Source organism: Hippopotamus amphibius, chromosome 8, assembly GCF_030028045.1.
Source record: "Hippopotamus amphibius kiboko isolate mHipAmp2 chromosome 8, mHipAmp2.hap2, whole genome shotgun sequence".
Classification (NCBI taxonomy): Eukaryota; Metazoa; Chordata; class Mammalia; order Artiodactyla; family Hippopotamidae; genus Hippopotamus; species Hippopotamus amphibius.
The window spans coordinates 7,210,879-7,225,077 of record NC_080193.1 but is presented as its reverse complement, the minus strand read 5'-3'; the positions used below and the strand labels follow the sequence as shown (position 1 = coordinate 7,225,077).

The 14,199-nt window shown below is 50.4% G+C and overlaps 1 protein-coding gene across 13 annotated transcripts in view; it reads right to left on the bottom strand.

Annotated features, from left to right (window-relative positions):
- The window catches only part of TPST2 (tyrosylprotein sulfotransferase 2), a 53,021-nt gene that overhangs the window by 5,779 nt on the left and 33,043 nt on the right, over positions 1 to 14,199 (bottom strand). For 9 of the 13 annotated variants that reach the window (XM_057745470.1, XM_057745473.1, XM_057745460.1 and 6 more), the window contains 3 exons: positions 13,470 to 13,541; positions 8,158 to 9,063; positions 4,057 to 4,255 (listed from right to left, as the gene is read on the bottom strand). In XM_057745470.1, the coding sequence (XP_057601453.1) occupies positions 4,057 to 4,255; positions 8,158 to 8,999 (1,041 nt within the window). In that variant the 5' untranslated portion in view covers positions 9,000 to 9,063; positions 13,470 to 13,541. Of the gene's footprint in view, positions 1 to 2,438; positions 3,613 to 4,056; positions 4,256 to 8,157; positions 9,064 to 13,469; positions 13,542 to 14,199 lie in introns of those variants that run through there. The other 4 variants (XM_057745471.1, XM_057745463.1, XM_057745465.1 and 1 more) reach the window with 2 other exon arrangements.

The following is a 14,199-nucleotide window of genomic DNA, read 5'->3' as shown; positions in this document are numbered from 1 at the left end:
TTCCATTCTCCTGGAGATTCCATTCTAGAGTCTGAAGGGCCAGACAACCCATCAGTAACAATGAACACGATTAAACAAGAGCGTATCAACCCGTGGGAAGTACGACAAGGAAAAGGTCAGGCAGAGGGATGTGATGGAGAGGAGTGCCGGGGGGGCTGCTTCTGAGTGGCTGGTCAAAAAGGGCCTCATGGAACGCACAGCCTTTGAGCTGAGACCTGAGGGACAAGGAGATCCTGCCAGGCTAAGCTCTGAAGGAGAAACATTCCAGGTGGAGGGCATAGCGAGGGCAAAGGCCCTGAGGTGGGAACCAGAAAATTCCAGGCCTTCCCACTATTTCCCAAAATACAAGGCACTGGATAGACCAGTGCTGTCCAACAAAATAAAATGTGAACTTGACTCTAGTTTCAAATCTTCTAGTAGCCACATTAGAGAGAAAAAAAAGTGAAGCAGGTGAAATTCATTCTAGTGGGTTGTTGTTGTTGTTGTTTTTCTTTTAGCCACGCTGCGCAGCTTGAGAGATCTTGGTTCCCCAACCAGGAACTGAACCCAGACCCTCAGCAGTGAGAGCATGGAGTCCTAACCACTGGACCGCCAGGGAATTCCCTCTAGCGGTGTTTTTTATTAAACCTGATATATGTAAAATATTAATACTTCAACATGTCACTGATGGGGCTCAGGGCAGGTCACCCCCAAATCTACCTCTTTGGCTTATTTATTATTTTGAATTAAAGTTATTTAAGAAACAACCGAAGCCAGAAGGACACTCTGACCCTTCTTTGCGCCCTTGACAGCAGGAAATAAATCTCCCATGTGAAAGGTGCCTCCTGGCACCAGGAGGTAGAGAGACATCCTTATCATGAGAGATGGAGAACTCAGGGAAGAGAAGGCTGTGTAAACAAACCCTGTTACTTCTTCACTAACGTAGGGCCCCAAGCCCAAGTGTCTTTGTCTCGTCAGTTCTTCACAAATGTATTGTTTCTTTATCTAAAAGGTATGAAAGATGCCTGCTTTGGTCCTCTCTATGAATCTCCTATTTTTATGAGCCCCTGTATGTACGATATTAAATTTATTTTCTCTGCTGTTAATCTGTCTTATGTCAATTTCATTATCAGGCCAGCCAAAGAACCCAGAAGGAGAAAAAGGAAACGTCTTCCTCCCCGATGTAATCAATATGAAAATGACTAAGGAGAAATTTTACATGCTTTTTGGGGGCAGTACGAGGACCTCAAAATCTGGTGTGTTTCACACTTTCACAGCACCTTTCAGTTTGGACTTGTCACATTTCACCGGTCACGTTTCCATGGCCACACAAGCCCAGCGGCTGTAACGGACAGCACAGGTATAGACAGTTTCATTAGCGCTGCGGTCCTTTCAGAACTGAGTGCACTACCCAGGATCCCGCACGGGAACATTCTGTGCCTTTGGTACACACAGAAACACACGCACACGCACACCCACGTGGGTTTCAACAAGGGGACTTATCCTTGCAGTTACAGCAAAACCGCTTTAAAGACTTAACAAGGTGTTCGGCATTTGTCAAGACATGTGGAACCCCCAGGGAGTAAACCTCTTTGTTTTGTTTTTGTTTTGCTTTCTTGATTTTATTTTAAAAGTACACAGGGTCACAAAACTAGAGCAAGTTTTTGGCTTTTTTTTAAACCAAATTTAGTTCTTACAAATGTCAAAATCTGCACCGTTGGATATTTAAGCCAGAAACTAGAAATACAAAAAATCATTTTCGAAAGCGACCCTATCAATTCTCTACTTGCATATGTGAAGTGTCAAAATATTTCTCAGCAGTACAAGTGTGTTTGTCACGAAAATTCACAGTGAGGGATGAGAATAAGTGAATCAGTGAATTGTGCTTCCCTTAAGACTTATTGTCATTAAGTAAGTTAGTAGAAAACTGAGTCCTTCTTCGGGGAGCAAACCTCTTTGGAAGAAACCAGAGACATCTATCTTAAACAAACAGATCTCCAAAGAGCTTGATCTTGACCATCACTGCTCCTCAGAATTTTTTGTATACAACACCCAAGGTCAGGCCTTACTCTGGGAGCTTCTGACTCACAGTCTGGGACCCGCCAGGGGCCTCTGCCTTTTAAGGAGACTTCAGAGGAGCTGCTGCGGGAGCCCTGGCTGAGAGTGCAGGTAAGGCGAGGCCGGCTTCCTCTGAGGCCGTCAGCCCGTCCCAGCCACCCCTCCTGAGAAGCATTGCGGGCTGGGTTTTGAGGTCATCACCAGCCACTGCTGCTGCTTTTTAACCCTGTTAATGAATTTTTTATTATGAAATACAGCATATATACAGGAAGGTATATAGAACACCTAAGTACAGTTTAAAGGATAATAACTATTATTAAACAGTAAATATTAAAATTAATAATATTTAAAATGAAAATAATAAAATAATAAAAATAAGCCACAGCCAGGCTGCCTGCTCTCCATGCACTCTGGGGATCCACCTTGGATCTCTGAGTGTTTCCACAAGCAGATGTTTACAGAATCAACCGATGCCGGGGAAGAAGACGTAATGAGACCTATAGATGGGCTTACACCTCAAGGACAAGGGCAGAGCCGCCAACACTCAGTGTGTGCAAATTCTCTCTGTTAAAAAGAAAGCTGTCGGGACTTCCCTGGTGGTTCAGTGGTTAAGACTCTGCACTTCAATGCAGGGGGCACAGGTTCGATCCCTGATCAGGGAACTAAGATCCCATATGGTGCATGGTGTGGCCAAAAAATAGAGGGAAAAAAAAAAAGGAAGACAGCTTGCACATGTTAAGGACTTGCTGGCACCAAATGGAGTCTTTCTCCTTGAGTCCACAGAAGAATTAAAGGAGAATAAGAGAGGAACAACTTTCTCCCTTTCTGATTCAATACAAGAACTGTTGGGTTGGGAGGGGGAGGAGAAATGGGTGAAGGAGGTCAAGATAAAATAAAATAAATGAGCCAAAGGGATGTAAAGTACAGCAGAGCGACTACGGTCGATAACAGCGTACTGCATATTTTATAACTTTGTACAGTGACAGACGGCAGGTGACTAGACTCAAATTGTGGTGACTGTTTTGCCGTGTGTACAAATATCAAATCATTCTGTTGTACACCTGAAACTAATACAACTCAGTTACACTGTGATAAAAAAAAGAAGAAAAAAAAAGAATTGTTTACTTTCTAAAATCAGCATGTCCTCAGAAATGCAAAGCTCAGCGTAGATTAAAACTCCGGTCTCTATGATGTAAGGGCTAGGAGGGCTCTTCCTTAGGCCTGGGTCCCCTTTTCAGATATTTTCATTAACTTAGTGTCTCTGCGAAAGTCAGAACACAGCACCCAAAATAAAGCAGAAGCTGTGACGGCCACATGTGAATAGTATTGACTTAACTCTTCTTCTACCCAGGATTAGCCTACTTTTATGCTCCAAAAACATCTTCTCAAAGTCCCTTCCCCTTGACCAACCTACACTAAGGAGAACATAAGGAGTAATTTAAACTGCCCTAAACTCACATTTGTCTGAGAAGTGAACATTAAACCTTACGGGGGCAGGGACTTCCCTGGTGGTCCAGTGGTTAAGACTCCGCACTTCCACTGCAGGGAGCACGGGATCGATCCCTGGTTGGGGAACTAAGATCCCGCATGTGGAGCGGCACAGACAAAAATAAATAAACAAACATTAAACTTTATGGGGGCAATAAAAGGTCCCACTGTTGACTTATTTACACCCAGTCTCAACAAAGGCTTGAAGTGCTTTACAAACAGATCAACAAACAGCCAGGGAAGCAGGGGGGAAAGGGTAAGTCAGAGTAGAGAAACAGGATGGAATTACTGCATAGATGGGCCTGCCATGAGATGCTACAGAGTAAGAGAGGCAGGCGACCAGTTGGTTTTGAGTTTCCTTGCGGCCCAAGCGAAAACGGAAATAGGAGCAGCTGTATGAGTCACCGCGTCCATGAGACAGAAACAAAGCAGCTGCTTAGGGATCAAGAGACTAAGCGTTTCTGGGGGAGCGGGAGCCTCCATCCCCGCCGCAGCCCCAGAGCGCACCTCCCCACGCGCACGCGCACTCACCCGGTGTGTGTTGTTGATGACGATGGGGTCCGGGTTGCCGTAGTTGGGCGGGTTCGCATAGGGGTCGTAGCCGAGCCGGGCCAGCATGGGGGCGATCTGGGCCATGTCCCTCAACACATCCCCAGGGATGTGGCCAGTCCACTTGGAGAGAGCTTCCAGGTTCACGGGCTTGATGACCTGGTCTGTGGATCGCTCGATCCTGGGGAGAAAGGATGGGCTGGATGGGGCACAGGCAGACCCAGGTGGTGCTCGGGCGGGCTCCCTGCCCAGGGACTCTGGGGCAGCAGGAAGGGTTGGGGGGACCTGGTCCCCAGCCTGCTCGGCTCTTATCAACTATAAGAATGTAGGCGCGTCATCTGGCCTCATCACACCTGCTCCGTGCTATGCGGATAAGAGCGCAGGGTGTGAAGTCGGGAGGAAGGACTAGACAGTGCACAACGGTGGTGCTGAAATTCTGCTTCCTTGACCTCTCTGACCTTTTCAAAATGACTTTTTATTTACATGACTAAGATGGACATTTGGTTCTTGAGAAATAATGAAGACACTAATGGAAAGGTGAATAGTGGTCACCACTCCCAGTTCACCTGCTCCCTACAGGGACTCAGTCTGAGCATTTTGGAGGGCACCCTTTCAGTCTGTTTTCTGTGCTTTTAAAAGTAGAGTGACTAAGTGCAGACAGGGGTCAGACTGCCTGGGTGCGGGAGCCAGCTGTACCAATGCCGGCTGTGTGGCCTCGGGAGACTGAATGAACCTCTCTGAGCCTCTGTGTCCTCACCTGTAAAATGGGAATCATAATAGTACCTACTTCACTGGGCTGTTTGGGGGAGTAAATGAGTTAATAATAAAAGAGTATCTGGTACATTTTAAGGTCTCAGTGTTAGCCCTCTCTCTCTCCCACACACACATACACACTGAAAATCTATGGTTTCACTTAACAGATTTAAAAACAGAAATTATGTGCCATACATGGTACTGGTCTGTAGGCGGGTTTTTGTTGTTTTTTTTTTTTTCCATTCACTCAATACCTCATTTTTTTCCATTCCTCTAAAGATGGACATTTAGGTTGTTTCCGTTTTACTGTTAGGATGAAACGGCTATTATCTTACACGTGCTTCCTTGCTCTCCCATATAACAGGGTTACCAGGCCGTCTGAATCACAATGATGTTACCAGTTCATCAGAGGCTTTATAGGACAAAGGATGGGGAACTCCTAGGATCGAGGACCTGTTTCTAGCTGCTTCCATCCCAACTAAGCGGTAACTTGGGAACAAAGAACAGAAGCAAAGAGAAGGAGCAAAAGGAAGATGGGAAGTGGGGTAAGGGAAATTGGGAAGGGGAAAGGGTGTGTGGACTGCTGGGGAGGGCATGGATCTGCAGTCTGTAGGCCCGGATTTAAATCTCAACTCTAGCCAGTATGTCAAAAATCTCAAATACGGTTCTAGGTATTTTCACCATAAACATCTTTCAAGCAGTTTCCACCCCACAATTGGCCTAAAGCCATTTTGCCATGAAAGATACAATCACTGGTTGATAGTTACATTACACAGAAAACGATAACATATCAGTTTCTGCAAGTCCTCTGGTGAGCTAACCTAAGCCAGATTCTGTTAGAATTTTCATCGTTTTCAAAACACATCAGGAATCAAGGAACAATTCCTTTTGGGGGAGATAGGAGGAGTCTGATTCTTCTTTTGCCTCCAACTTTTTAAAACTGAAGTATCATTGATTTACAGTGTTGTGTTAGTTTCTGGTGTACAGCAAAGTGATTCAGTGAGATATATATATGTATTCTTTTTCATATTCTTTTCCCTTATGGTTTATTACAGGATATTGAGTATAGTTCCCTGTGCTATACAGTAGGTCCTTGTTGTTCATCTACTTTGTAGATAATAGTGTGTTTCTGCTAATCCCACACTCCTCATTTATCCCTCCCCCCCCTTTCCCCTAGGGTTAGGGTTAGGGTTAGGGTTATTTTCTATGTCTGTGAGTCTGTTTCTGTTTCAAAACTAAGTTCATTTGTGTCACAGTTTAGATTCCACATATAAGTGATAAGATATGGTATCTGTCTTTCTCTCTCTGACTTACTTCATTTAGTATGATCACCTCTAGGTCCATCCACGTAGCTGCAAGTGGCACTATTTCCTTCTTTTTTTAAGGCTGAGTAGTATTCCATTGTGTATATACACCACATCTGCTTTATCCATTCCTCTGTTGATGGACACTTAGGTTGCTTCCATGTCTTGGCTACTGTGAATAGCGCTGCTATGAACATGGCCTCTGACGTCTAATACTGTGTGATAAATCCGGTAAAGACAGCAGGAGAGAGCAAGCCATTGTATCTAAATTAGCTAAAGAATCATCATTAATGCTCTCAAAGGCTGGTGAGTTAGCAGCTGTCCCTTTCCTATGAAGCACAGCTCGGTACCCTTTCGGTTTTAACAGGTGGGAGGGATAACTGTGCTGAGTATTTGCAGAAACTGATACGTTATCATTGTCTAGTGTAATGACACCAAAACTGTCAATCAAATAGTTATTTCATGTTTTACAGCAAAATGCTTTCTGCAAAGATGTTTATGGCAAACAAACCTGACGTGATCAAACACGTGCCTGGCCTTTGCCACAACCCTCGTGTCTCCAGGACTTTATGACACAGAAATCACGTAGACACATCCCATAACAGGGATGGGAGCCACGCTTGATATGAATCAATAACCAGAGTGTCCAAAAATAGGATGTCAAATAGAATATGGTGATCGTGTAGTGGAATATTATGCAGCCATTCAAAATGTCACAGCAGAGTACTGGGGGCAGTGAGCAAGTGTCCCGGGAACAAGGGGAAGAAAGGTTACCGAGGAACATGCCAGGTAGGACTCTGGTTTTATCAATACGCCCTGATCAACGGCCAGCAGGCCACAAATCAAAATCTGGGTGGTGGGATTACAGGTGGTCTTTCTTTCCTGTTTTACTTATTTTCCCAACTTCCTGCAATCAGGACATACTCCTTTGACCATCTGATGTCTTGTCATGTTGATTTACAAAATCCCAGCTCCAGCACCAACTGGTGGGGAAAGCCCCCAGCTCTGCTCAGGGCTCGGGAGCTCTTGGGGACAGAGTCCGGGAGGGCCCATGAAAGAAACGGGAGGCGCTGTCCCGGGAAGGACCGCCCTTCCACTGGGCTCTTAGGGATGCTTGCAACTGACCAGGATGGAGGCACATCTGGTCCTGCACTGTTCCAGGGTCTCAGGAGAGGGATGGCCTCCCTAAAGGAGGGAGGCAGAGAGCAAGGGACAGAAGGGGAGGGAGGATGGGTCCCAGCCACAGAGAGCTTGAGAGCACAGGCACTGGAGTCCAACCGACCTGAGCTCAAACCCTGGCACCACCCTTTGCTAGCTGCGTTGCCTTAGGCCAGTAACTTTCCTGAGATTCAGTATCTTCATCTGTAAAATGGGGGAAAGGGCAGTTCCTATGTCCAAGGTTGCTGTGAGGATTAAAGGAGTAACATTGTTGAGGGCTTCACTCAGTGCTGGGCACACAGCAGACACTCAATAAATGAGAAGGAAGGTGACGCTGGGGAGTGTTCCAATAAAAGGAAAATCAACACTGAAACGATGATGATGGAAATAACACCACCTAACATGTATTCACCCATCTGATGTTCACAAGGGAACACAGGTAGATTCCAGCCCCATGCTACAGAGGAAATGGAAGCACAGAGAGGTTGAATCACTTGCTCAAGGTCACACAGCTAAAAAGCGGCAGACCTGGGATGTGAACCCAGACAGCCTGCTTCCAGAATCTGTACTCTCAACCTTTACCTACTACAGCTTACTCTGAAGCATATTCGGAGTTTGGAGAGGAGTGATTGTCCCATTTTTTTTTTTGGAAAATAAAGCCGAGGTTTACAGAAGTACAGTGACTTGTTCAATGCCACAGAGCTACAAGGCGGGAGATCTGGTTCAAGGTTCTGCTCTTAACCACTCTCTTCCCAGATCTTCTCCCTTACAAGAGAGGAGGCTCAGAGAGGCGTAGTGACTTGCCCCTGACCACACAGCTCAGAGGGGCAGCACTGACCTTCCCACCAAGTGCTCTGACTCCACTCACTTGGACAGGGAGACGCCGCCGGGCTTGCCGATGAGGTCCTCGTGGTGCAGGACGGCATCACTCCAGGCGATGCCAAGGAAGTCCAGGATGAGCTTGAGGGAGCGCCGGGGGTGCAGCACCAGCTGCTCGTAGTACACGGGCAGGCACTTGTCCTTGCCCACCTCCATGCACTGGGCGTACATCACCTCGATGGCCTTGTTCCACTTGGTGAGGCAGTCGCGGTAGCTGCTGAGGTCAAAGCCGGCGATGGTGACCTTGCGGGTGATCATGGAGTGCACGGAGGCGCGGCCGTCCCGCACCATCAGCAGAAACTTGGAGTTGGGGAAGAGGCGCGACAGGTAGACGGAGGACTTGAGCGTGAAGGGGTCTTTGTTGCAGAGGACGCGGGCCGGCTCGCCGTGCTTGGCGATCACCTCCAGGATGAAGGCCTGCATGGCGGCGTCCAGCACCTCGTCCGTCACACCGGCCTCGTCCAGCCGCAGCTTCTCCCGGCCGGACTTGGACCAGGCCTGGCGCATGGCCAGCACGCGGGGGATGATGCGGGTCTCCTCGCCGCAGCGCACCTCGGGGTGGGCGTCCAGCATGGCGCGCATCAGCGTGGTGCCGCTCCGGGGCACGCCGCCCACAAAGATGAGCGGCATGGTCTTGCCGTAGCGGTACTCCACGCGGTCCGTGCCCACCATCACCAGGTCCTCCTGCTCCGGCCGCATGACCCGCCGGGGGCCCCGCGGGCCCCCCAGCACCGCCCGGCACTCCAGCACCTGCTGCCCCAGCTGGACCGCCAGCACCAGGACAAGGGCGAAGCCGGCTGCCAGCAGTGCCCTCCGCACCGACAGGCGCATGCTGGGCCTGGGGCGGGGGGCGCGCTTCAGCGACAGGTAGGCGGGAGCCCTGCAGGGTTCACATCTGGGGAGAGAGAGGGACAGGGGCGGTCAGGGAGGCCTGCGGGCTACAGGCGCTTTACCATCCGGGCCTCAAGAACAGCGAGCGTGGGGACGGGACACTCAGAGCAGAAGTCGGATAAGCCTGGCGCCCTGCGGGGGACTGCGTCCACCGTAACTCCTGAGCTCCTCCAACAACCCTACGGGTAGCTGCTATTATTACCCCAAGGGGCCCAGTGGCCTGGGTTCAAATCCCTCCTGGCCACTTCCTAGCTGTGAGACCTTGCCCAGTGCCTTTAACCACTCACTGCCTCCGTTTCCCCATCGGATAAATGGAAAGAGTAATAATTATTTTAAAAATGGACGTTCTTAAAATACATTTATGTGAAATTCTTTCAAATGTGAAAATAATAAAGCACTAGAACATCAGACTTCAGCAGCACATCCAGTTCACAAGGACAGGTGTTTTGCCTGTTTTGTTCACGGCTGTCTCCCCAGCTCCTAGCACAGTGCCTGGCCCCTAGCAGGTGCTCAGTAAATATTTATAGAACATGCCTGGGTCAAATGAGTGGCGCCTGGCACAGAGTGAGTGCTAGGAATTGACTAAGGTAGACAGAGGAGGAAACCAAGGTGCGCCGAGGCTGTTTACGGCAGCCCAGCTGGGAAGCGGCCAAGCCAGGGTCCATGATTTTGCACCAGCCAGCCAGCTCTTCAGCCAGCTCTGAGTGACCGCAGTCTACCTCTGCAGGAGATGCTTTTCAGAAGGTGCAAAATATCCTGGTCTGGGCTTCTTCCAGAATCACTGTCCATTCATTCAGTCTTCACTCAGTCAATGCTTATGAAGCAACAAAAGGTGCCAGGCACCTGCCCAAGGCTGAAGACAGAACAGTGGACGAGACAGCCGGGCCGCCAGCCTCAGGAGCTTACGTCCTAGAGGGGGATGCGGATGGAAGATAAGCTACAGCCAGACCACGATAACAGCTTGCAAAGAAATGAGACGGACGCCATGAGAGGGATCAAGGAGGGGAAGGAGACATCCAGGAGGACTTCTCAGAGGAGGTGACATCCAAGCCAAGACCTGGAGGAGAGGGAGTTGGCTGTGTGAAGATATGTGGGAAGGGTGCTCCAGGCAGAGGCAACGGAGAGTGCAAAACCCCACGATGGGGGGAGGGTTTGGCGTATTCAAGAACCTGAGTGAAGGCTTCTGGGGCTGGAGGGGAGGGAGGGGGAAGATGGCGTGCAGCTGACAGGCATGTCCTCAGGGGATGGGGAAGGAGCTGGACTTACTCTAAGGGCAGCCCCTGGGGTTGCAGGGGTGAGAATGGAGGTGTGGCGGTCCGTCAGGTGGCCCCTGCCCACAGCCTGGGAGACTCAGGGATGCTCAGACTGTGGGGGTGACGTGAGAACAGGGGGAGGGGATGACTTAGGACATGAATTATGGCCCTGAGCTAGCTCCTCACCCCTCCCAAACGTCACTAATAAAGATGATCAGACCTCAATGCCATTTCTTTAGGTAGAGGCTGGTTTCAAAACGCAGGGATCCACCCCGCCCCGCCCCCCACTTTCTCCAGTCACTCAAATGCCAGATCTGCCCTCCTCCCCAGTTCACCCTCAAGGCCCTCTGATTACCCAACCTCGGCCCAACGCAAAAGGTGTAGACTCAGATGCTGGACAAACAGCCTACCTCCAACCACTCCAGCCCTTCTCTGCCTCGCCCCCACTGTCTTTCAGAACCTTTGTTTCCTCTCTCACCTCTTTCTAGAATCAAAGTGAGGGCTTGAGGTCTCTGGGCATTCAAGGAGTCAGATAGACCTGGGTTCAAACCCCACCTCTGTCATTTCCTGTGCGGCTGTGTGAGCTTGGGCAACAGGCTTCACTTCTCCGAGCCTCATCTGTAAAGTGGGTCTAAGAGTGTCCACCTCAAAGGGCTATTATGAACACTAAATGACCCCCGTAAGAACTTAAGAATGTGCCCGGCACACAGGGAGCATTTGAAAGAATATTAGCCATGATCCCTGGTTATTCATTTACTCCAACATTTCACGAGTTCCTGCTGTGTGCGGGAGTTGGGCTATGTAGTTAAGAGACACAGCCTCAGTCGCCCAAGTCTACTCAGACTGTGCACTCATCCCGGGGATGGGGTGACGGGTTCTACCTGTGTAGGTGAGGGAAGGCTTCCTGTAGGAGGCAGCCCATATGCTGAGTTCTGAGCGGTGTGGAGTTTTGAACAGCTGGGAGGAGAAGAGTGAGAGAAGGGAATTCCTGGCAAAGGGAAGAGCTAGCGCAAAGTCACAGGCAGGAAAGATCCCAGCATGACAGGTGGCTTCAGGCAGCGTGGTGGATGGGACAGGGCCTGGAGGAAAGGAGCGGGAGGCGGCTTTCTTCTTTGGACAGGAAGTTCAGCTGAAACCACTAAAGGCCCTGGTCTGCAGCTGGACCAAGCCCCCCACAAGGGCCTGGGCCGCCTGGGCTGCCTGGGGCCCCGCAGGCCACAGCAAGTGGAAAATAAACATCAAAGCTGAAGAAACACACAGTCTCGGGGCCTGGGGTCGAAAGTGCTAAGAGGCCCTGGCATTTCCTGGCCATGTGGCTTTGGGAGAGTCACTTCCTCCACCTAAGCCACAGTTTCCTCAGCTGCAAAGAGGGGTGGGTCCACTGACCTCAAACGCTGCTGTGAGGGTTCTAGAAACAAGTGACAAAGCCAAGATGAGTCTCACCCTGGGGTCGCTGGCTTCTCTGAGCGTTGGAAAACAGCTGGGGACCCTCTCCCCAGAAACCTGAGCCTATCATATGCTGCTGAAATTGCTGGCAGGTCACGTGTACACAGCGATTCAGTGTGTACACAGCGATTCAGTGTGTACACAGCGATTCAGTGTGTACACAGCGATTCAGTGTACTTGGGGTTCAGGTCTGGGGTGGGGAAATCTAATTCCAGGGCTACTTTCAGGTGGAAGGCAGGCTGCACAGGACACAAAGTCACTCAGAAATCCCTCCAAGGAGCCCTCGGCTTCTGTAAGCGCTCACTGAAATTCTCCCCTTAGCCCTGAGAGTAGAATTCTGCCAATGGTTATTGTTTCAGTGTCAATGCCCCTGGGGGGCTGTCAATCACACTTTAGTTTGAATTAGTACAATCACCCTTTCTTCTTGACACTTGGTGGGGAGTGAGAGACTGAAGCTCTGGGGAACAGATGGTGATGGGGGATGCAGAGAAAGGGAGAAAAAGGGATAATATGGGAAAGTGGTTTCCAGAAAGGACAGACACGGTGTGCTTGCCACTGTGTCATGTGTGTGTGCACCCTCGAGCTTATTTGGGGTTGGAAGTGATTTGGATACTAAATAACCAGGGGAAAAAGGGCTGGAAGGGATAGACAGAAATTTTTTTTAATGTTATCAGCTCATGAGTTTTGCTTAATACTGAGCATTTATCTGGCTACAGCACTTCGAAACAAAGCACTGAGTTGTGTGTTTTTACATTTACTGGGCACGTCCTCTGCTAAAGCTTATTCCATGCGTCACCCTGTGGGATCCTCTCTGCCACCTCTGGGCTAAGGATGCCTCCCGCCCAGCAGGCAGCTCAGACCAGGGTCAGATCAGGCTAAGGCTGAGCTCTTCACTGTCCTTGAACAGAACCCAGCAAGAGGCTCATCTCAGTCATCAGGAGAAAACAGCTCAAAGTGGGCAAGTCAGCCATGAGCCGGAGACAGCAAAGACCTGGAGGATGGCCTGAGAAGCAAAGGCAGGGCCACTTGGCAGAGAGAAAGCAGCTACAAAGAACCTACAAACCTACAAAGAAACTACAGAACCAAAGGCTCCACCCACTCTAGGAGGGGCCAGAGGGCCCAGCCCAGGGACCCCAGCCTGCCCTCCACCCCCACCGCCGTGCTGGGCCCTGTCAAGGGAGGTGTCCCGACATCCTGGCAGTGGCTGAGAGCCTCAGACTTGGAGTCTTACAGCCCCAGGTTCATTGCCAGCTGGAGAGCCGGATGAGGGACTTCACCTTTCTGAGCTTCTGTTCTCTCCTCCAAAAAAGGGGGGATGATAAGAGCCTTTTCTCAGGGAGCTATCAGGAGGTTCAGGGAGCTTCTGTTTGAAGGGCAGAGCGAACACACCAAGAACACCGGCGCTGGAAGGTGGCGCCCGGAGGGTCTGGATTCTGGCTGTGCCTTGAATCTGCTCAGAGATGCCAGGTAAGTCCCTGCCTGCTCTGGGACTCAGCCTTCTCCCATCCCCAGGAGAATCATTTTCCTAAGAGATGAGGAAGAGCAGAGGCCTGTCCTTTCCACGCTGCTGGGATCCAGCTTTGGCTGGCACTGGATTTCTAACAGAGGAGAGAGCCGCCTGGGGGAGTTTGCTTGGCTGCCTGATCATGGAGGCCGGGGGCTGTTTCTGGAGGAGCCGGGTCTATGGGGGGGACCTTCGGGAAGCACTTACCTCCCCTGGACACTCTCATCCCTGGGCTCTAGCCCTCGTGGCTGCTCGCCAAGACTGTCCACTGGCTGAGCCCTGCAGAGGCAGACGAGACACTGCATTAGGTGCACTGGGGCGGGTGCTATGGAGAGGGGCTGGGCCTCCTCAGAGGGGCGGGGGGATGCTGAGCTTCCCAAAGACGCCGGACAGTGATCTCGGGGGAAAGTACTCTGGGGGACGAGCAGCGGTACAGGGACAGGCCACCTCAGCCCAAGATGTTGCAGCTGGGGTCTAAATTCAGCCAGGGAATGAACTGGCCCACTTCTCCGGCAGCGGGGTGCGAGCTGAGAATCTGAGCTAAGGCTCTGCTCCCTTAGGAAGCAAAATAGATCTCTGCCAACCAGGCTCTCCCTTCTTCTTGGCCCAAGGACCTTGGACTTCAGGAAGAGTAAACATAACAAGAAGCAACAAGCATCACCACGATACCAATAATCACCATCTGGGACTGCTGGGTACGGTCGAACAGGCTGTGCACTGCCCAACTCCAAAGGGCACTGCATGAAGGTCCTAGAAGCAACTGACAAAGCAGAGTCTCATCCAGGGGTCGCTGGTTTCTCTGAGCATGGGAAAATAGCTGGGACCCTCTCCCCAGAAACACATGGAGCCCCCTGGAGTTGGACAATGCCTTGCCACTGCCACCTAACTCTGACCAATGCCTCCTATGTGAGCGCCCTGTGCCATTTACTCCCCCAAC